Source organism: Stegodyphus dumicola, chromosome X2 (genome assembly GCF_044657685.1).
Source record: "Stegodyphus dumicola isolate Sdum_Otavi_A_Nest chromosome X2, ASM4465768v1".
NCBI lineage: Eukaryota > Metazoa > Arthropoda > Arachnida > Araneae > Eresidae > Stegodyphus > Stegodyphus dumicola.
The window spans coordinates 118,556,218-118,580,461 of record NC_140781.1 but is presented as its reverse complement, the minus strand read 5'-3'; the positions used below and the strand labels follow the sequence as shown (position 1 = coordinate 118,580,461).

General features: G+C 32.3%; 1 protein-coding gene across 2 annotated transcripts in view; it reads right to left on the bottom strand.

The window, feature by feature from the left end:
• beta'COP (coatomer subunit beta') overlaps positions 1–24,244 on the bottom strand; it is a 114,677-nt gene that overhangs the window by 10,538 nt on the left and 79,895 nt on the right. For both annotated transcript variants that reach the window (XM_085809085.1, XM_035367834.1), the window contains exons 17-21: positions 21,931–22,023; positions 20,409–20,586; positions 16,959–17,069; positions 8,903–9,031; positions 4,850–4,969 (exon numbers count right to left, since the gene is read on the bottom strand). In XM_085809085.1, coding sequence (XP_085665211.1) covers positions 4,850–4,969; positions 8,903–9,031; positions 16,959–17,069; positions 20,409–20,586; positions 21,931–22,023 — 631 coding nt within the window. The remainder of the gene's footprint in view (positions 1–4,849; positions 4,970–8,902; positions 9,032–16,958; positions 17,070–20,408; positions 20,587–21,930; positions 22,024–24,244) is intronic.

Below are 24,244 nucleotides of genomic sequence, written 5' to 3'. Positions count from 1 at the left end.
ACTACCGTCGCTAAACAAAGGAAATTGTGTTAGGGTATAACAAGATAATCGCTGGGAACCAGTAGTTGTAGAAGAAATATTTAAAACGCCTAGATCACATATGCTGAGATCAGGTGGATCAGTATTGAGAAGAAATAGAAAAGACATTAGAGAAAGCAGTTCAGCTGTTGAAGATAATATCAGAGGAACAGAACAAGGAGTTAATGCACAGAAAACAGATGTAAAAGGATATGATTCCAGATATTCTCAAGGGCAAAAATTAGAAAAGCAACTACCAAATTCTGCTAACTCAGAAACAAGGGACGATGAGCAAAGAACTAGAAGTGGGAGAGTGATTAAAAAGCCGGCCAGGTATTTGGACTGATTTTAGACTGTTAAAAAAAAACTTTTGAACTCTTTAAAAAAACGGAAGATGTAATATTTAATAATTTGTAAATGGCAACATTTAACACCTAATATTTAATAACTTGTAATTGGCAACACTTGAGATACAGATATGAAAATAGAACTAAGCTGGTATTGCAGTTCTCTGTAATATAATACATTTTATGATTATAAATAAATAGTTTATAAAAACTAAAAGTGCACCCTCATTATTCTATAATGTCTAAATACAAATTCTCTATTGGAGACAAAATAAATATTTCTAAAAATATCGTGATATTTACTGAAAGCCATCAGATGCTGACAAAGATGGTGGCATATGACTGAAATGAAATAAATGAAACTGGATTGTCTAATGGTAGCAAGTGTTATGCTTACTAGAGGCATGAGAGTATCATCAGTTGTTTAACTTAGAACTTAACTGCTAATTATAAACTACCAATTAACGTAAAGCAATTTTTGCCACAATAAGCATTTAAAGTTGCTTTCTGAAAACCTTAATTATTCAAATCACCCTAGTTTTAATTAGTTCATTATAAGTACTCTATGTAGATAATACACATTCAATGAATTTTAAATTTATAGCTACCTTTACAGTATATAATAAAGCATCTACAATCTCACATATGTATTACTAGGAACATGCTATTTGAATACAAAAAGATTAGAATATATCCCGACACTGCGAAATCGAGCAAAAAGTTTCAGAACCATGGGATTAGACAGAACTCGCCAGTTTCGAGTCAAATATCAAACATTCTTATTAATACGCACTGATCAGAGTCATATTCGTGCTATCAATTCCTTAGAAAACTTTTAGTGATCGTTCTTAGTACACAAAAGCGAGTTAAATTACCTACACAATTGTCATACAGCCTTCTGGATATGAATACTTAGTAGAACTGCAGTCATGTTGAAAATGGATACCAGTTGCATCATTTGATTTCTACCTAATAGAGTGTTGACATGAGGAGCGCTAGCAGTTTAATCTCCACCACGGGTGAAAACATTCTGCAATCTCAACAAATGATTCTGTTGAATAGGTGAGTTAACATCAGTAAGATAGCATTTTTGAACATCACTCATGATGCTGCCAATCCAATCATTTATAGCAAGCTTGGATTCTGGAAATTCGGTGCACAATGGGTATCAAGAAAGCACATTGCACAGCACAAGCACAAATGCACTGACATTTGCCAGTGCCTACTTAATCACTTCAAGAAATGTGATGCATTAAACATATGAAATCTGACAGAAAAAAAAAAAAAAAATTAAAACTGTCACAACACGCTGGCAAACCTTCGTAGCCAACCGCGTTTCAGAAATTCAAGCAGTCTTACCATCATTGCATTGGAATCACATAAAAGGAAAGGAGAATCCAGCTGATTGCACATCAAGAGGTCTTTTGCCTTCAGAGCTTTCTACTCATGACTTGTGGTGGACAGGTCCTCAGTGGCTTAATTCAAATAATATTCCGTTCTCTATCAACTTACCATTTTCAGAAGAGTCTTTAAAGGAACAACGGAAAAATATTTCTTGTTCAGTTGGAACAGTCGCTTCGCAAATTCTAGTCCTTAATGAAGTTTCATCATTCTTGAAACTTAAAAGAATCATCGCATGGTGTTTTCGGTTTGCGAATAATTCAGCTAAATCTACCGCAACAAGGATTAAGGGTTACCTTAAAACCGAAGAATTGCAATACGCTAGAAATGCAATTGTTAGAGTAGTTCAAATGGATGAGTTTTTTAATGAATATAATCTTCTGAAAAAGAATCAACCATTAAACTCAAATAGTAAGATCCTTTCTTTGAAACCCTTTATCGATAAGAATGGAATTATACGCATCGGAGGAAGATTAAGGCAATCCAACATTGTGCAGGACAGAAAATATCCTATTTTGCTGCCCATGAAACATCACATAACACAGATTATAGTTAATCATTTTCATGAATCCCATCTTCATGCTGGCCCCCTGCTATTGCTATCAGTAATTAGAAGAGAATATTGGATAATCCACGCTAGGTCAGTTGTAAGACAATAGATTTGGAAATGTGTGAAATGTCATCGTGTACGAGCTAAAACATCTACCCAGATAATGTCTGATTTACCATCGTCTAGAGTCGTTCTGTCAAAGGTTTTCTCCAAAGTTGGAATTGAGTACACCGGGCCATTTCAAGTGAAGCCCAGGCAAGGTCGAGGAGTAAAACCAATGAAATGCTACATTTGTGTATTCATGTGTTTCACTACAAGACCTATACAGATTGAATTAGTAGGTAATCTAACATCAGAATAATTTATTGCCGCTTTGAAGCGCTTTGTATCTCGAAGAGGAAAACCAACAGAAGTGCATTGCGATTGTGGCACAAATTTTATTGCTGCAGATAAGAAATTGAAAAGAGTAATAAACTCCTTGAATGAAAACGAATTGGTTAATAAATATTGCTCTACTGAAGGTATTAAGTGGATATTTAATCCTCCCGCAGCACCACATTTGGAGGATTATGGGAAACTGCAGTCAAATTTACAATGTTACATCTCAAGCGAACCATAAGTGAACAACTTCTAACGCAAGAAGAATTTACAACATTGCTAGCTCAAATTGAAGCTTGTTTAAATTCGCGACCTTTGTGTCCAATGTCTGAAGATCCATCAGAATTTTCTGCACTTACGCCAGGCCATTTTATAACTGGTACCCCACTAACTACCTTACCTGAAGAAAGTTTACACGATCAAAAAAATTCCTATATTGCAATGTTGGAAGCTTGTTGAGAAAACGTTTCAAAGCTTTTGGAAAAGACGGTCCAATGAATACATTTCTAATTTACAACGATGTTCCAAAATGGTTGAAAGTGCAACCTAATTTAAAGGTTAATGATTTAGTTATCATAAAGGAAGACAATTTACCCCCGCTACGATGGAAATTAGGAAGAGTGCTGGAAGTTTTTCCTCGCTCAGATAATATTGTGCGTATCGTGAAAATCAAAACTGCTAATTTCAAAAGGCCAATTCACAAACTTAGTGTTTTGCCTATCAATGATTAAGTTTTTTTTCCCTGAAGCATTATAACATTATACCTTGCTTTAACTATAATTAAGTTCCTGAATTGTATCAAGGCTTCTGTGCATCTGTTTTGAGAATAATTTAGTTTAATTTCATAATTTCATATTATGTTTTCTTGTGAATATTTCAATGATACATTTTTGCATAATTTAATATTTTTGTGATAATTTCATTTTGTAAAAGCTATTTAGTTTGAAACGATGTTTCAACGCCGGGCGGAATGTTTCGGCCACCAGAGCTCTCTGCCTGTCTGTGAGATATTATTTTGCAATCCACAGATTGTATGCACAGCTCGCATTTTGTTCTTGCAAATGCTAATTGTAATTCTGTCGCTTGCTTTGTGCTGTGTTGTGTTCAAAAGTTCAAACTGCCAAATAAAGGTTAATCTACAGTCCACTCACATTGATGTATTCTTATGTTTATTAATTTAAAGTTAAGATACCGCAACGCTACACAGATGATTATTTAGAAAAATGATGCATATGTTGAACCCCCTACTTTTGTGTAAATGAACAGTAAAGTGAAAAGTATAAAACATTTTTTGCCTGCCCTCACATTTACATCAATATTTAATTTTTTTTTATGTACGTTCACTCGTATTTAGAAATTTTATTTTGATTACCGAAATATTAAAACTTCCATTGACTTGATTGTCAGCCTTTCAAACTGCACAGAAGCAGTACCTTTAACTAATTTTGGTTTTTTTTACACAGTAAGAAGTAATTATTTTAACATTATTTATATAAATAAAATTCAGTAAGTTAGTTCTTCAAAAGTTATGATAAATAAGAATACAGAGATATTACAACACATTCTTAATCAAAGACAGAACTGATCTTTATGGGGATCAATAATGCACGAACATTTGGGTATTAAATGACATACTATTCTTATGAATATAAAAAATATAAATTTCTACCAACCAATTCCAGCCATTAAATATAATTGCCTAAACAAAAGTTAATAATCTGTTTACTGTGAAAGCAGCAAATTTTAAAGTTTTCCCACGTCTAATAACAGTTTTGAAAATTTCCATTAATAATAAAGCTTTATTTACTGGCTTTTGGAGCTTGTTTTGGCTGGTCTTCTGATATAAATTTACATCACATTTTGTTCTGAATTTAAGCTAAGCATGATGTAGAACTTTTATCTTTCAAATGAGATGACTTCCAACTTTATTTAACAAAATAATTTCATTTTCAGCACTTGAAAACTTCTCTTGGAAAACACATAACGAATCTTAAAAAATAATATAAAAGCATGGGGGAAAAACCCTCATTTTTAATAAAGCATCCTAAAACTTTTCAGAGCGCTTGAAACAGGTCCTTGATTAAAAAAGAGAGAGAGAGAGAATAGAAAAACTAAAAGTTAAAAACCACTGGCTTAGTTACTGTAAATTACTTACAGATGTTTCTGTAACAGTTTTGGTAGATTCAGAAGCAGTCTTTGTCTTCATCTGAACAAACTCTTCATTTGAATTGGATTTTAATGATACCTTGTGGAAATTACTTTGTTCTTCAGCCCCCTATAAAATAAGACAAATATCTGCATGTTTAAATTAAAAAACAGTAATTTCTTTCCCTATTATTCTTATTAGTGCTAAAGCCTACAACTAACGTTTCATCAAAATGGCATACTAACCTAATATATATTGAAGAACTAAGCCCACATGGTTAGATGCATGAGAAAGTAATGGTGAAAATCTAAAATTAGATTTTTATAGTTGAAGGACATGACATTGCTTTTAAAATGAAACTAAAGAAATCCAATTTTGTTAACCTTGGGGAGAGTATAAAATTTCAACAATCTATCCATTCTTTTTAATTTAAGATGTAATAATGTTTACATTAGACCCTAATTTTATAAGAGACCTCTTCTTTTTGGTTCAGATTTGAAATGAACAATTCACTATTACCTCCTCCTGGATGAATGTGTCATATATGCCACGGTAGGATTCGATTTGTCTTCGGCAGGCATGATATCTGCATCTCAGAAGATTAGTGCTTACTAGAAAGCTGTAACGTACAGGTGACCATCACATGGAATGAAAAATAAATATGTTTAATTCTAACAGCACATGGTGCCCTATGCCCATGGTAACAAAATATGTAGGAATGATGATACCTGAACTTAGGTCTTGGATTGTTTCGTTTGATTACGACGGGTAGATAGCAGGATTCAGTAATGTAAAACCAGCCTGCTGGTTCTTTCTGCATGTGCATTTTTGTTTCTTTTGAGTGTATTCTCATTAGTGCAGTTTTTAGTTAGTTTCATCTCTTTGTATATACAGCAGGATATTTCTTCATTTGTGTGAATGTTGAATTTTTTGGTTTTTTCCTGTTAAGATGTCAAAACAGAAAGCAATATTTATCAGAAGCTGAGTATACAGCTTTATTACTAGAGGGTCGGAGAAGCAATGATGTCAATGTCTTTAGCAGTGAATTATCCGATTATGATAAGAGTATTTTATCAGATTCAGAACTGCTTTGTTTTGCCTTAATATCTGCTCTATCCTATGTGACATCTGGCCTCAAAGACTTAAAGATTTACAACCACACACTTTCATTGCTAGATCTGATATTAATTACAATGCATAAGATGGTGACTGTGACACAGAAGTTATTTTCACATATTTTTTGGACAAAGACTTAAGAAATTTAATTACGGAACAAACAAATAACTTTGCAGATTTTGATCTATGAAGAGATCCAAACCTAAGTGGATTGCCTAAAGGGTCTTCAGGTCCTCATTTCAGTCCTGTATCACCTGATGAAATGAACTTTTTTCAGCATTAGATATGCTAAAAAAAGGATCTAAAAATGTACTTTACTACAAATCACAGAAATGGTATTCCTAATGCCAAGAGATAGATTTTTGAAGATATTGTAATATTTTTACACCAAACAGTAGCACTAAAAATTTGGATAAACTCAAACCTATTGACCCATTTCTAAAGAAATTTTAAAATGTGTAAAAAAGTGTCTACAAAGGTGAATCTTTGTTTATGTGAAAAAACAGGATGGGTGTTTAACAATATTTTCCATCATAACGATCCTGATGTGGTACAAAAATATATTAACTAAGTGAATCTAATATGGGTTTTTATGTTGAACTTTGTAATATATACAGGCAAAGAATTCAATCTTACAATGAGAGGTGGCCTATATGACAAAAATGAGAAAAACATCCTAACTGATGTTTTGAGAAAATTATTCAGCTTATATCTGAATAGGTTTTTCTTTTCACCATCACTTGCATTAGATTTGTATACAGCAAAAATGAATGTTCGTGGAATGAATAATCATGGGAATGAGGAAAGGTCTTCAAAAAATTTCCCATCAAAATCAACAAAACAATCGAGATCATGTACAGTAAAAATACAAATCTAGTTGCATTTAAAGATAAAAAGAAAGAAGTATTATTGCTTTTCACTACAATTCATGGACATCAAGTACAAGATTCTAAAATTAAACTCAGTGGCGCAACAGCCCTAGTGGGCCAAGGCCAGCAGTGTCCCAAAATCTGCTTTCTTGACCGTGGGCCCTGGGGTGTGTAATCATATGCCCTGAACAAGTGGTCAGCTTGTTGCAGGACCCACAGTGTTTAGCCCTCAAGCGAACTTGGTACTCACTTTATCGACCCAAGGGATGGAAATCAAGGGATGAAAGTCTGAGTTGACCTTGCCCAGCCTCAGGATCGAACCCTGGACTGTGGTGCTGCTGCGCGATGCGCTACCTACTGCACTACCGGGCCTCCAAGTACAAGATTCAAGTAAGTAAAATTACAAAATGGAAGAAAGTATGAAGAAACAAAACTGTACATTGGAGTACAAGAAAATTATGGGAGGAGTAGATATTAGTCACCACTCATAATCCATCTCAAAATTTTGCAAATGGCACAAGAAATTATTTTTTGGATTCCTCAATTTTGTCGTGTAAAATAATCATGTTTTATATGATGTAAAAAATTGTACAAAAACAGCATTACTTCAGTTTCGATTAAAAACATAATCGAGTAAATGACGGAAAGAGTCATGTCAAGAACAGTGTGAATTTTGGGCATTAGTTGCATTGATGACATTTTACCTTTTACAGAGGCATTTTCCATCTCTAATTCTTAATGAGTAGAAAAAAGAGAAAATGAGAAGACGTATTGTTTGCTCTCAAACCACAAAAGAAGAGAGCTTCAGGAAAAATATCTTACTCTGAGCACAAAGATTACAATCTAAGACACTGCACGCATGCATCAGAATATATCACCCAGAAAGCAAATTTTAAATTTCATTGTAAATGGATACATGAATGTGTGGATGTGCCTGAGTAGGTTTGCTACTTTGTATTAAATATTTTAATTTAGTTTAATAAATGGTCAATAATTGATTTAAAATTCCTCTTTCATCATCATCATATATATATATAATTACAGTCGCAAAAGTTACATCTATTTAATTCTATAATTTACTAAGCATAAAGGAAAATGCATTTTCTACAACATTTGAAAAAAACTCAGTTAACTGGAATAAAAATATACTTTTGCCAAATTTTTTTAGCAAAATTAAGCTTACCAAGCTTCCTGGAGAGACAACATGAAAGCTCAACACTCTGTCTCACAGCAACAGGGCAGGAGATTGGGGTGCCATCCCAAAAAGAGTTAAAATTAATGTTGCGAGTAATCAAGTGTCAGACTACCTTTCTCTCTTCTGAAAGCTTGCTGAATCCAACTGGATTAGGTTCCTCACACATCGCGCGCCCGCAGCCGAAGTTTTAGTCAAGTTCAACGTGACAACGCTGCCGCAGACACCCTACAGCTCCGACTTGGCTCCAAGTGACTTTTCCTCTTCCCCTGAATCAAGACAGGCTTAAAAGGGAAGCGATTCGACGCCATCCAGCAGGCTTCGATAAGAGCCCTTCACAGCATGACGCCCGAGACCTTCCAGCAGGGCTACGAACAGTGGAAGACAAACTGGCAGTGCTGTGTCGATGCTGCAGGATCATATTTTGAAGAATTTTAGTCCGCTGTACTTAAATGTCCATTAAATTTCTAGTTCTGAGGTAAGTCTTGAAACTTTTGAATCACACCCTGTATGTATATATGTAATATTACAAACTATATAACATGTCCTTTTTTCTCACCCTCCCTCATCGAGTAAGATGGTTACGTATGAAAACACATCAAAAGCACACCCACTTTTCTAAATTTTTCAGAAAATTACAAATTTTTTTAAAATAAAATACAGTTCATTTTAAAAATCATAAAAACAGAAATTTTTTTTAAAACATAGCAACATTTTATTCAGTATGCAAAACTTACACATTGCTGTTATTACTATTAAGGTAATTACTATTAGATATTAAAGCAATCTTTGAAAGCATTACTTTAGGATTAATCAGCTATTTTCAGCACTGCAGTTCCACATAGATTTCTGAAATAAACACTACTTTACACTTCAGTTACTTACATATGCTTTAGATGATCCAGTTGCAATAGTATTAGACTTTAATCCAGAAAACTGCTCACTTGCAGAACTTTCAGATGCCTTATATGTTGATATGAAAGGTTCTGAGAAACAGTTTGCGTCTCCTCCTCCCTTAAATAAAATAAACAACATAACTATTCATCATGAAAATTAAAAGGGAGGAAGGGGTAAAGCAGTGCTCAATGGGTGCAGTTGATTAATTTTATTATTATTTTACAATTATACAAATATTTGTTGCAATATATGTTCCCAGAGCGCCCTTTGCGAGATGTCTCGCACTGAAATTTTCAATATCAATCTAGATAGTTCAAAGCGTATGCTGAAATAGCTTCTCTAAGCTAATATGAAACTAAAGTGAGAAACTTTGATTGAAATTATGAAGATTCTTTAAAAAAAAAAAATAAGTAACGACGAACAAAATGCTTAAAGAACAGAAAAGCTCATTCAGATAAATAATTATACAAAGTTAATTTAGAATTCAACACTTTTTAAAATATAGATAGCGACATTAAAATGGATAAATGAAATTAATATTAATTTTTACATTAAACTCAAGTTTTCTGTATTTTTAATAAGCAGAAATACATAAAAAAATGTTGAAGATAACTTGAGCTATAAAACAGACACAGTTGCTGATACAACTGCACACATTTTCTAGACAATTCTCTAAAACAGGAACACCCACCCCACAAAAGAGGGCATAGACTATGGCCCTCTTTTGGGGAAAAGGTAAGTTTATATGCCACACCTTTTACCCAACAATATAAGGTGTGTATACATGTCACACCATACACACACCTATTGCTAAAAAATATATCACCCTACAAATGGCATGTTCATATGTCTAAATTTGCACTAGTATTTCTCATCAAATTTTGGAAAGCACACATAATGTCCCTACCCAAACAAGCCTGTTTCTGGAACACTCTACATACCTTTTCAATCTCAACACTATTTTTAGCAATATAATTTCCTGGTGATTCACAGTCACTACAGCAACATACAGTAATTTAACACACCATTCATTTATTTTCCAAGATCTCGTACTCAACAAAATGAATTCTAAATGACATTTTGTTGCAGCTAACTTTTGACAGCATAATGTCTACTAGCATAGCATGCATCATATTTCATCTTAAATTAAATTTTCACTCCAAACTTCTAACAGTCTTTCCACTTTCACTTACCACACCTTAAATCTTACAAGTATTAAAAATTTTAATTATATAAATCTAACTCAAATTCTTAAATGGACATCATGCTTTCCAACATAACTCTCAGTTTATGGCTGCAGCCATCTGGCCTACAGTGATAGTAGAGGATGCCTAGTAACTAAGTACTTTTATCCTGTTCTGTGTATCTAGAGAGTTAATCAGAGGACATATTTCTAAAACATTACAAAAAATTTCTTTACTTAAATTTCTCGGGACTCACAACTAATAGGCCTTGACTTGTCTGATAATTTTATTACATTTTTAGTTTAAAAAGTTAGTTTTGTTTTCTATGCACAGCCAGATTAGCTACTAATGATGACAGTTCTCTTCTGTTTACTTACCTTTCTCTCTCTCCCTCTTTTGTCACCTATATTTTTGGGTACTAAGTAGTTTAGTGTATGTTTTGTTTGAGAGGGAGCGGCTAAGGGACAAACTCATAATTTAATAAACATCAAAAGTCTGATTATCACTTCGATCTTGCTATGTCAACTATGCTTATTTGCAAACATGCCCCCCCAAAAAAACATGTTGACTTTTTGTCTATAAGCAAGGCACAAAGTAAAAATACCCTTCCACTAAGAACTTCATTATATAGGTTTTTGCATGCAATATTTTAAACGGGCTTTAAAACACACTATCATGCAATATTTTTCATTTAGTTTGGTATCACTTCTTGGTGCTTCTAAATACACTTTATTAATATATAATTAAATACAGGGTAAGCCAAAAGTTCATTAAAATTTTAAAAATTCATAAAATAGAAAAGGTTAGAAGTGCTGTTTGCAAGAAAGGACACAAAGAAGTCGGATTTTGTTTAGCAGCAAAAAAAAATTTAGTTAAAAATGTCACCAGTAGAAGGCACTGACAATCCAAAACACAATGAACAGGTCAACATAGTGCTACATTCATTTATTCTTGCAATAACAGCTGTTCAACATGACCTTCAGAACACTGTACGACACAACTAAGGTAACTCCCAATGTCCAGTACCACTGGATGCAACATGTTGGAATGAAATGCAGAAACCGCACAACAGATAGAATCTTTGAGTTTGGCCAGTGTTGAAGGGGATAAATGGTACACAAGTGACTTCAAATAGCCTCACAACCACAATGTCCATTACCAGTGGATGCAACATGTTGGAATGAAATGCAGAAACCGCACAACAGATAGAATCTTCGAGTTTGGCTAGTGTTGAAGGGGATGGATGGTACACAAGTGATTTCAAATAGCCCCACAACCAAAGTAGACCAGAGTGAGGTCGGGTGATTTTGAAGGCCGTGAAATCTTGCAACCTCAACTGATCACTCTGTCTTCACTAAAGGCACTTAAGGGGATTCATTTAACTGGATTGGCAGTATGCCATCCTGCATAAAGCTTATTACAGATAATACATCTCTTTGATTTAAAGTGGGCATGACTTTGTCACATATAAGAACGAGAACACTCAGGGTTTACTATGCACATTTTCCAGCCAGGTACAGGACACAGTTCTTCAAAGAATGGTCCAACAATGAAAGATGAGGTGAAGCCATACCAGGCTGCCAACTTGGCTGGATGCAGACTTTGTTGTGTATTCATGAAGATCCGATGTCGCCCATATGCGAGTGTTTTGCACGTTGATATCCCTGTGTAGTGTGAAGTGTGTCTCATCCATCCAGAAAACATTGAACAACCACCGGCAGTCGCTTTCAATTCTTGCCATAGCCTACTTGGCAGGGGTAGAGATGCAATATCTCGTGAAGGATGCATCAAACTGATGAGTGAGGCACATCCAATATCATTTCAGCTTTGTGAGCACTGTTACTCCCTGTGGACCATTCCGCCGCTATATTATTCATAGTTGTTTTCACCATAGTAATCTGGCTCTTCACCAATGACGATCTTAAAACTTTGTGGCCGATCTTCCAAAGAGCCAGCTTCTTATATCTGTTTGAAAAGCTTCAGTATTCCAGAACACCATATGGGCCATTCTTCATCTTCAGTCCCTTCAACATGAGAAATTTTTGCAACAAACTCAAATTTAAATAGAACAATTTCACCAGCAACACTCACTCAGGTAACGATAACATTCTGAAAGCGAATGAGAAATCCTTGTATATCACAATCTTTTATTCCACGATTAATTAGCATAATTCTGCCGAATCTCTTGCATGTCAGTGCCCTCTACCAATGACATTTTTAACTAAATATTTTTCTTCTGTTAAAAAAAAAAAAAAAAAAAAAAAAAAAAAAAAAAACAGACTTCCTTGTGAGCCCTTTCTTCAAAACTGCACTACTTTATCAGAATTTCTTCCATTTTTTAATGAATTTTTAATGTTTTAACGAACTTTCGGCTTACTCTGTATAACTATATACAAAAATGTTGAATTCTGGGCATAAATACCTTCTTTAGTTCTTAAGTTGACATATCCACCCAATTCTCATGTGGGGTGCTTGCTATAGCACAAGCTGTATCTGCCAAGTAACAGTGAAACAGTTTTCTGATGCATACCTCCTTCTTAAAAATTATGTCTAAAAATTGCAGTTCTTTTATTACTATTCACAAAACACGAAAACTATCTACTTAAATATTTTAGAAATTTCCTTACCATACTGCCATACAACTAAACATATACACATGGTGAAAATATATTTTAAGTCTACAAGTGCATTTCTAAATATTGTTGAAAAAATATCAATAAATTAATAATTCAGGGGAATCACACTTCTACATCTTTTCATTCTTTTACATCAATCACTTCCCCCAATCCAGATAGATGTAGAAAAAAAAAGATTTTGAAAGCTAACTTTTGCACATGTATCAACCCCCAGATTCCTTCTTTCCATACTCTGGAAACATGCATGTTTAAAACCTGTTCAAAAGAAACTGCTGCTCCTCTGTTCCAGTAACTGAACTGCTTATATGTTATGAACAGCCTACTTCACAGAAGTGGTTACTTTTCTCTAAGGACATCTGTCCTATGCTATAAATTTTCAATTTTATGCCTCTGGCAGCTTTGCTGCAGTACAGGTCTCAATGGCTTTCTAAATCTGTACTTAACTTTTAAACTATTTAGGCAGCATATGTATCTAAAATTACCAGTTTCAAAGATACAGCAGAATAAATCTTAAGAAAAAATAAGCAGTTTCTTTTAAATGGTTTAATACGGACATTTTAGGAGTATTTAGAAAACAAGATTTTTCATAATCTAGATGATATTCTTTTTGTTGCATAAAACAAACTCTGATGCTGAAAAACAATACAAAAAAGGGGGGAAGACCAGCTAAACAATATTGCCACTCAGGCAGTTACAAAAAAATGACAGCTCAATGAACTAACTCAATGCTTTTCTGCCGAGATATTTGGCTCAATGAAATAATTCCCCCAAACAGTGAAATACACAATAATGTGATAGCAAAATATTGCACACAAAAACCTACTTGGGTGCTACAGCTAGCCAATGTCTGCTTGCACAGATGTTTACAGCATTTTCCACAATGAAAGACTCAACATTTTCTTTGTGAATAAATGCAGAATGAAAATGGTTACTACCTATTCAAAACACCTTTATCATATGCAAGTGCTCGAAAAGCATACACGCTCCTTTCATTTCTATTACAAAAATAATTAATACCTTTAATCAACAGCATAATAATAGAGTTGTTACATCCAAGTCTAGTTACAGATCAATTTCTGGTAAATTACAATTTTCATATTTTGTTTAGTTAGATGAATTTTTAGCATAATTCACATAAAATACACAGAAACTGGTAAAAATACCATGATCAGCAGTCTCTAGACTCATAAAATGAAAATCTATGGAAGTAATCACTTTACTCTAGATCAAGCATGTCAAACTTAAGTACCTTAAAGTGGATCAAAAAGTCTTCAGTGACCCATAGAATGGGTCATAATAAAAGACACCATTTTCTTATTTAATGGTACATTTAAAAAAATGAGTAAACAAAAGAAATCTTACACTATAGTTCCTTAACAAATAGATTTTATTATGCTTATATATTAATTTATACTTGAGTTCAGGTAAAATAGTAATTATGTTACCTTAAGAACCGCTTCCTAATTTATCATGACAGGGCCAATTTTCAATGTCTCTGAGATTTAACAGAAACAGAAATAAATGTGATAATGCTGTTATCAGAAACGCTCCTTTTTTTTTTTTTAACCCACATATATATTTTTACTTTTATTTATATCTAATTGAGTTTTATTTAAAACATCTCAATGTTATGTATTTATAAAAACCACTTTCATAATTACTCTCACTTAAGGGGGAAAAATGATGAAATCTTAAATAACCGTAACTTAGAATTTAAGTTATTTAAAAAATATAGTTTACTGAAAATAATTAAAGCTATTATTAATTATGCATATTTAGTCTTAAGAGAAAAAATTGTATTATCTTCTGGTTTTAAGGAAATGATAAAATATTTAAACTTTAGAAAAATACAATACAAAAATTTAAAAAAGAAAAATATATTAATTATTAAGCTTTTCTTTTCTGCATAAACCAATATGTAACACAAGGACATAACGACATTTTCACAACTGTTGCAAAAACGTGTAATTTTGCGAACATTTATGCGTCTTTAAGATGTCGTGATACAATGCATTCACAACCAAAATATCACCTGCGAAAGACGCAATAACGACGTCTATGCGACAAAAACCTCATCTGCAAAGACGTAATAAAGACGTCTTTGCAATGGATGCAAAACAGTGGATGCTTGTGGACATCTGGGTGCCTTAAAGATGACATATTGCAATGTTTTTGCAAGCACATCCGCGACGAGTTTGCAATGTCGTTACAACGTTGCTGTGCTACTTGGGGAAGAGCTTTATTATTGGCTCTCCAGTACTTCCAACTTGGTCTGACCAGCCGAAAACAGAATTTCACTGCCATATTTAAGAATTGGTTTTATACAGGTGTTGTAAGTGAGATTTAGTGTTACTTGGGTGCAGCCCCATTTTGCATGACCAGTCTCTTCAAGACAGGCAGTGTTTTTAGATTCTAATCACAGTGTGTCTGATATGCTCCAAAAAATTTTACTGTCCATTATAACCCAGAGGTGTTTTGTCCTGCCATATACATTCAGTTTGGTGTTATATCCAAATAAAGTTAAAAGTCGGGTACAGCATGTCTCAAAGTGAAAAAATTGAGCACTGTGATTAGAGTGGCTATGGGTATGAAAATGTATAAAGAGATTGTCTCAAAGGTCCTTTTATCACATGAGATTTTAGAAAGGCCTCGATATTGTGTGGATTTCCAATTTTTATTAATATATTATACTTATATACATATTGTTACTTTCTTGAGGTGAACCAAGGGCGGTAGAAAAATGGCATGAGGCCCACTAGCTACGAGTCTGACATGCATGCTGTAGATTACAAATGCTCTGAAGATGATTGTCATCACACTGGAATAACACAATTTATTCAGGGTTGCCACTGAAACAGAATGAAATTCCCCAGGTTTTCCAAGAAAATTCTAGGCTATCCACATAGTGTGCATTAAATGTGCTTAGGGTAAACTAATTATGGTACCACTTGAAAACACAAAAATTTGCCTCCCCAAAGCATTACTTTTATAATATAATAGGAGTTGTTTTGTCCACTGATGATTGAGATTAAAATGTGCCCAATCGGGATTTAAATATGTTTTTCCGCAGAAATTTTGCAGCTAAGGAAATCAATTTGATGGTATTTTAAACTAAATTCAAGTTTTTATATTTAATTAGCAGCATACATAAGTAAAAAATCTGTGCAATAAATTTCATGATGCTATGCCATTTTACTGCTAGAATTAGTTTCATGATTATGCCAGAGAAAATTGCCTGAAATTTGAAAGTATTATTAACTAGTATTAATTAAATTTAGAAGGAAGAAGGCACATTAAATGATAATAATAACATTAAAATAAAGTCGATTACTTAAAAATTAAAAACTGAATTACAAAAATTGACTATATTTTAAAGAATGTAATAAAATGGTTAACCTATATGACTGATTATTTTTTTACAGCAAAATGACAAATAAGGCATTTAAGAAAGAAGAAAAGGCTTGTTTTATATGAGAACCCGGGGGGGGGATTTACTTTCGTTCAACATGCACTGCACATGAATCTCTGTATTCTCAAGGTTACTAGAAACGTGCTTTGCCTTTCTAAAAGATTATTTGATTGCCGCTGCGAAACTTGGCCCTATGCCACCTGTTTGAATGACCCTCACCTGATACAAGATTTGCCAAGAAAGTGTTCACTTCTGATGTTAGTGCAAAAATCACTCTTTTGGGGGATCACAGTATGAATTTTCACAACATTTCCAGATTTTTGACTAAAATATTTTAATTTCCTGACTTCCCCCCCTGGACTTTTTGGTCAATTTTTTAATTCTCTGACATTTCCCAGTTTTCCAGATTGTATGGCAACCCTGTTTATTAGCCACATGATAAAATATACATATAGGTTGAACTACACTATTTTGGAGGGTTTATTTAATGTAAAAATTTCATACTGCCATTCTTAGTTATGAGAACATTTAATTATTCATACAGCAAACTTAAAATTAACTCAAGTCTTTAAATATTATACTTCTCGTTATACATAAGAAAATGAGAAATTCCAACCTGAAAAATCAGACATTAATGAATCTCGCAGTAGTGGATACATAAATAGTTATAAGTACATTTTATCAACAGAAAATTGCAGGATTTGAACTTAATATGTTTGCAATTAGAAACAAATTTTCTTCAAAGTTAATTCATTAATTTTGCTTACGTTAAACTAATCTGAACATAATGTAACACGTTTAACTTTTTTAATTACCTCAGATAAAGAATGTAAACTTCCAGTAGCATCATCATCAGCAATATACACAAACTTGCCTGCTGCTTCAGCTTCTTTCATTTCTTCAACGGGACATCTTTCATAAGTTGGCTAGAAAGTAAATAAACATACATTTTCAACAGCTCTTGCTTCAACAATGTTTTCTGCACCTGAATTATTACACGGTGTGATGTTAAAGTTATTATAAAACCATACTTAAGAACTCAATATTTTTTATGTGAGTATTTAATTTTTTTTGATGTTCAATACTTCATTTTCAGACTACAAATGTTGTGCATGTTGAAATAATCTTAAAAAAGAACTGCAGCACAATAGAAAAGTCTTACATAACATGTCATGTAAACATTTATTTTGCACATCTGAATTCATTTAAATTTACCTTTTTTTTACAAAGATAACATACAATTTTTTTTACAAAGAACATATTTAAAACAATTTCAAAAGTAATACAAAACAGAATATCATACTACTCAAAAACTTATGACTAAATGAATGACTTCTTATGAAACCAGTTTCCATTAGAGGGAGGGGAGAAATCTGCCTTCTACACATCTGACAGAGATCTGATTCCTGCAGGCATAATTAGAATCCATCAAATGTAGTCCATTTTGCAGTTGGGACATGTACACATAGGTTGAACTACAGTTCTTATTTTGGTGTTTATTTTAGTGTTAAAAACTTCATCAGCTTAATAGTAAAGAAATGTAATCACCTGACAGTTAGCAAGTGTATAAGTTACTTTGGAATGACTAATTATTTGGAAGATAAGCAGAGTAATGAAAGAGCAAAACAATGCACTCTTACAAAAACAGAATAAATTCTTCATATATAATACCTAATATGAATGGTATTTGGCATAACATACGCCCTTTGAAACTGCTCAGTGACTATCTGAATACCTTATTACATGATGTTAACCCCCCCCCCCAAGACCAGCACGCCGGACCGAACCCCCGGAAAGGGAACTTTGCCACCAGTGCACGCATTTTGAAAAGTTTACTTTAAAAAAAAAAAAAAAAAAAAAAAAAAAACACCATAAAATTAGCATTTTTAATGATCTCAATTTTACAAGTTACGTACTAAATATACTAATTAGAATATGTATTAATATAAAGAATATCACATGAATAGAAAAAATAAAACATGTGAAATACTAAAATTATAACTACAAGCATGAATGCAAGTACTATACAAATAAAAAATGTAAAAGATAATTAAGCAATAATTATCTGTAGGCAATTAAATTCCAATATAATAATTCATTCTGCTGTGTGTGGAATAATTCAAAATGAAAATCGACACACAGGACAATGACTGCTTTTTTCGCCAAGTAAGTAAGATGCATCACGAATCAGGAAAGCTAATATCTTTCCTCTTCTGTAATAATGTTGTAAAATTACTTTTTAATTAACCAAGAAAGTCTATGTTAAGTTTTAAAATAAATATAAAAAAGGACAACTGGTCTGAGTTTTTCCATCATGGAAGTTCATCAACGTTACACCCGTTATAGTCAGCTAGATGTGTTTTCCCACATTCTCCTAACAAAAACAAAAAAAAAAAAAAAAAAAAAAAAAAAGAATGAGAACATTGCGCTGGATAAATTTCCCCACATTCTAATAACGAAAAATGCAAGAATAAAAACGAACCAAAAAAAAAAAAAAAAAAAAAAAAAATCCTAACGAAATAAACAACGCTGATGTCCCTTTAAGCTTAATGAGCTGCGATTCCTAGTTTGTTTACAGCAATAAATCTATCAAAACCAGAAGCATAGAACAGAAACTGATGCTCATACACGAAGATCAAAAGACATACGACTTAACCAATGTGAAAATTGTTACAATTTAGCACCATCTAGTGGCACTTAAAATTTTTTTAAATCGTTCCATTTTCAAGTTACGTTCACAGATGCTGGGCTGAAGAGAATGATTGGAGCTCTTCGCTTATATATGACGCTGGTCCTGAATGGGTTAAGGATGCCAAGATAAAAATTAACTGCAAAGGTGACAAAATATTTATTCATTAAGATGTCAGATACATCAGAAGCTGCATGGATAATTAATACTAAAATGAAAAGTTTTTGTTTTTCTACTGCAAAGGCACATTTCCAGAGACTTTCAAGCTTATCAAATTCATCAGTTGATATTAGATGAAACAAGCACAAAATAAACTTTGCACTTTGTTTCTTGAAGTCTTCACTCTCACTTCAGATAACACTTTTTGACTTACGTTTCAGCAATTGTGGAGGCTACAAAAGTTAAACTATGATTTTAAAAGAAATCATTAGTTTACTACTTGTGACTAATGCCTTAACTCATTTTCACCCTTGAAGATGAAACTGCTGTTTTCAGACAGGTCAGAAGTATTAGTTAACCTAATGATGTGCATATATCAAAAAATTAATTTCATCTTGAACAATGTGTAGTCTACTCATTCCATGAGTTGAAATGCAATTCCAGAACATAACAGAAGCAGGATGATTTATGCCTTGAACATTAGGGATAGAACCAACAATTTTATTACATTCGTACAAATTTAAATCATTTGCTTCATGTCAAAAGATGTTTTGCCAGATGATTTTATAACACTGATTCAACATTATTCTTTCCAAGCATGTATTTATTGTATATTCACAACCTTCTTACTAATAGAAATCTGTGCAAGACAGTTGATTCTAAAATCATTTTCTTTCAATATACATCTACAACCCACATGGAACAGCAACTAAACTGTACAGCAACTCTTCTTGATTTCCCATAGCTTTCAAAGCAATATCTTAAATTAACTCAAAAAGTTGAATTTCTTCGGATGGTATTTTACTTCGAGTCTGTTGTTATTCGTAATGAAAAGATTAATGTATCTAAAAATATAGAGTTTAGTGACTACATTTAACTGTAATGCAACAATACATTTCTTCATTATGCTGGGGGATAATCTTAAGGAATGCATAAATTTTGACCTGCAAATATGTACTGCAGCCTATATACACGCAATTATGAAATAACCATCATCCTTGATTTCAGTCCATTAATATCTGCAAAAAACCATCACAATGCATTGCAGCAGATCCGATTAAGATACAACTATTCCTCAGTCATCAAAGTTTCTCAAAAGTCATTCTCTTAATACTAATATTTTTAATCTTTATTATAAAATTTAATACTAATAAAATTGCTTTCAAACTGATGAAATATATTTTATATCTGGAACCAGCATTACCTTTTAGAAAGGATTTAAATGCTTAAAAGTATCTTTATATAAGATACATCAAAGTGCCTGAAGCAAGAACAGCTTCACATCATTTTAAAACACTTATTCCCCACAGTACAGCAAAACTGAATAATCAGTGAAACTAAAGTTCTAAAGTGGAACAACTTAAAAAGCAAATCAAAAATTCATCAAAAAGTTATATGCAAACAATCAAGCACTTACAACTGTTGTTGAGTAGCTAGCAGCTGGCTGGCGAACTTGATTCTGTTTCATGAATTGTTCTGCCTTAATAGCATCATTCAAACCAGGGAACAAATTCTCATATTCCTCAGGATCAGCTAAAGCAAGGGATGCTTTTTCATTTACTTTATTTAAATTTTCCTTCCATAATTTGACAACTCTGGAATTTCAAAGAAAAGGAATTTTAAAAATTATGCATTAAATATTATGCACAAAAGATGACTTCATTTAAATAATTTTTATCATGTGTTCCAAGAGCTGGTAATAATGAAAAATAATGCATTAAAAACATAAAAGATGCATATAAATATTTTCATATTTCATTACAAATAAAGAACTATTCAATTCTAATAGCAGATGGGCAATATTAAAACAATAGCAAAAATATATAATTAATGCTGAAGAATTTAAATTATGTAGTTTTAATTTATACTTTTTTTTAAATCTAGAACCTAACTTTAAATCATAGTATGCTAAAAACTGAAAAGGTGGATAAGTTCACAAATTGTAAGTTTTAAATATTTATACGTATTTATATCAATTATATATTAAAAAGGTTGCACATAAATTTATTGCTGATAAAAAAAGGTACTTTTTTGTTAATAGTACACCACTTAATGCTAAACATAAATGCTAGCACAAAATCAAACTAGATAGTAGCGCACCTAACAGTACATAGTGCAGAGCAAAGACTGCGTGCAATGCCAAATTCGTGCAAGTCCCTGATTTTTTTAAGCTAAAACATTTTGCTGCATATATGGGTAGAACAAAACTGTTCTAGTGCATTGTGATCTGCTTTCCCTTAAATAAGCTGAGAATAGAAGCTGAATATAAAAGCTGAGAATTTTACAAATTCAATATCATGCACAGTTATTCATTCATATAAATAGACTACCACATTTGGCATTTCTGGAACATTTCGAGAACTGATGACACACTAACACAGAAGTACCTAAAAAAAAATTGCTTTCTATCATGTAACGATTTTACAAATAGTTAACTTTCCTTTTTCCTTTTAAGTGCACTATTATAGTTTACGGAAAAACAGAGTTCTTAATGCATATTCTTAACTATTATTTCAATATACACATGGTTATCCTTATGTATTATTTACCTCATTTAATCAATAAAATTATTCTCCCTCATTTTCAACTCTAATATTTTCCCTCATGAACCATCTAAATTTACCACCAATGAAAATGTAATGGGTAGACAATAAATAGCAAACCTTTCAGCTGCAAAATTCCAAATTAAAATATTTCCTCTTCCTTTTAACATTGTACTCTACAATTTCTTTCTTCAGTCATTAGACATACACGGGCTTTAACATTTTAAGTAGCATCCAACCTTATGTCCTTAATTAAGTAGTAATGGGGGAAAGAAATTTCAAACGTCTATAATTGACTTTAAAGAAACAATCTTTGTGCATCAACTTCAGCATACAACTTTGTTACATCTGAATTTATATTGTATGTACATAAAATATGAAGAAGAAACTACCCACCTGGATACTTGACTAGGTAAATAGGTGCGAGCAAAAAATGCAGCTTCTGGTAAACGACCAGTCTGCACTAACATATTAAGTGCTTTTTCCTTCCTGAAAACAGAAATGAATTCAAAGGCGAAGAATAAATAGAAAATAAAAGGCAAAGAATTTTCTGCCTTTTATGCATTCATTCATTTTAACAAATAAACGGCATGGTTATTAAACATTCATAAGAGGTCTTTAAAACGGCAAAAGTAAAGCTAAAATATATACAAGATCTATACAAGTTTACAAATATATACAAGCTAAAATTGTCTTCACATGTATAGGAAAAAAAATTTCCATTGCTAGGAATTAATATGCAAAAATTTCAATACAATTCAATAATACGCATGCTTTATTCAATAATAATATGCATGCTTTATTCAAAGAATACAGAAATATATCAACAAAATTTACTATTCTCAGTAAATTAATTTTATTATTTTTATAAGTAAAATATTTCCAATTTACACTTTTGTAACTATTGCAAAAATAATTTTAAAAATGTGAAAAAATTCACAAATGGGCTTAATAATAAGTATTTATCTCTAACAAGTTTATAATACTCCAGTTGGAATCTTTATCACAATGCAGAATTTTAAGGAAAAAAATTCCTACAATGCACAACAAAAAGAAATAATTTCTATTTAAAATCATTGCAATTCAGGTCTGGTTTTGGTTGGTTGGTCATTTGAACATAGTATACTTGCCAACCTATGACACTCAAAAATTAAGATTTTTTTTAAGAAATCAGATTTTTCACAATGTTAAAAAGACTTTTTAAATGATAAAAATATAGTTTTTAATAATAAATTAACTTTAAATAGTTACTAATTCTTAAATGCAAGCAACACAAAAATGCCTTACACATAAACATTTTTATTACTTGCATCGTTTAAAAAACAAAACAACAACAAAAGACACTTGAATCAGTTTTCGTACAAACGTTATGAACAGTGACAGATTTTGCTTTCATTAAGAAAGAAACTTCATAATTTTGTTCATAGCAATTGCCACGTAGGCCTGCTTTCGCTAATAAAAGTTTTTCTAATGTGTCAACACCAATATTGCATCTAAATTTAGTCCTTGTTTTCGCAACAACACTGAAAATCCTCTCGCACTCTGCATTACTATGGGAAACTGTCAAGATGGCCAACATAATTCTAGACAGTTCACTATAAAATTCCATCAGCATCTTTCAGTTTTCCAATCAAACTCCACTGAGTGTCAATCCTAGCTGATTTTAAAACTTCATCCAAGTTTTCTAATCGTAAACTGTAAAACTGTGACTACAATATATCAGTGGCAACATCAATACCATCATCTTTCATGACTAAATGAAGTAACACAGGAAATCTGTTCAAAAAGTACCTTATATCAGAAAAAAAAAATGCATTTGCTAGAGCAGAAACATCATCAAATTTAGCATGCAAAATCACTTCATGGTTGACTGGGAATTTATGTAGTATGTAATCACATACTCGACAGAAGTAACTTCTAACATGAAGATAAAACTTTATTTTGTCTTCTTCTGAAAGTTCTTCCACTACTTTTGTAGTTGCAGCTCCTATAACCAAATCTTACCTATCTTTCTTCAGATTTTCTATTTCACCATAAATCGCATCATATATAGAATATAAGACAAAACACAGACTGGTTTTACAAACTTTGATAAAATGTCTTTAAACAGATCATAAATCATTGATTGCAAAACATGAATTAATGGAATTCTGCTTTGTAGAACTGTGTTAAGAACATCGAATGATGGCAAAATGGGTTATCAAAAAAGGAAAAAGCTTTGTTAAGGTCCGAAGAAAAAACAAATATTCGTTCTCCACAAGATAAACTTACAGCAATTGGAAAATGTTTCACATGTTGAGCAATTTTTTTTTTTTGAGTGAAATTTGCATCGGCTTTACACTTATATTTTGCAGTATTATTTTGAGAACTGCCAGTTGAATTGCTGAATGGTGAAGAAATTACTTTCTCAAACCTATTTTTAACAATGGAAGTAGTAACTACATCTCCATTTACTTTAGGTATTTTATAACTTTCAATAGAGCCTTTTATCCTAACTCTCGAAGCATTTACTTCTTTTAAAATTGCAAGAAGTGGGTTCCATTGATCGAGGATTCTAGATAAGCCTTTCCTTAAAGACAGCCAGTATGTACACATGTTTCAAAATTTTTCTCATTTCAGTATCATGCAGCTGTTGGAACTGTTTCAATTTTTCCTTCCTTTTAGAACTCCTTTCAAGATAACAATAAATATCAACAATGTATTCATCCAC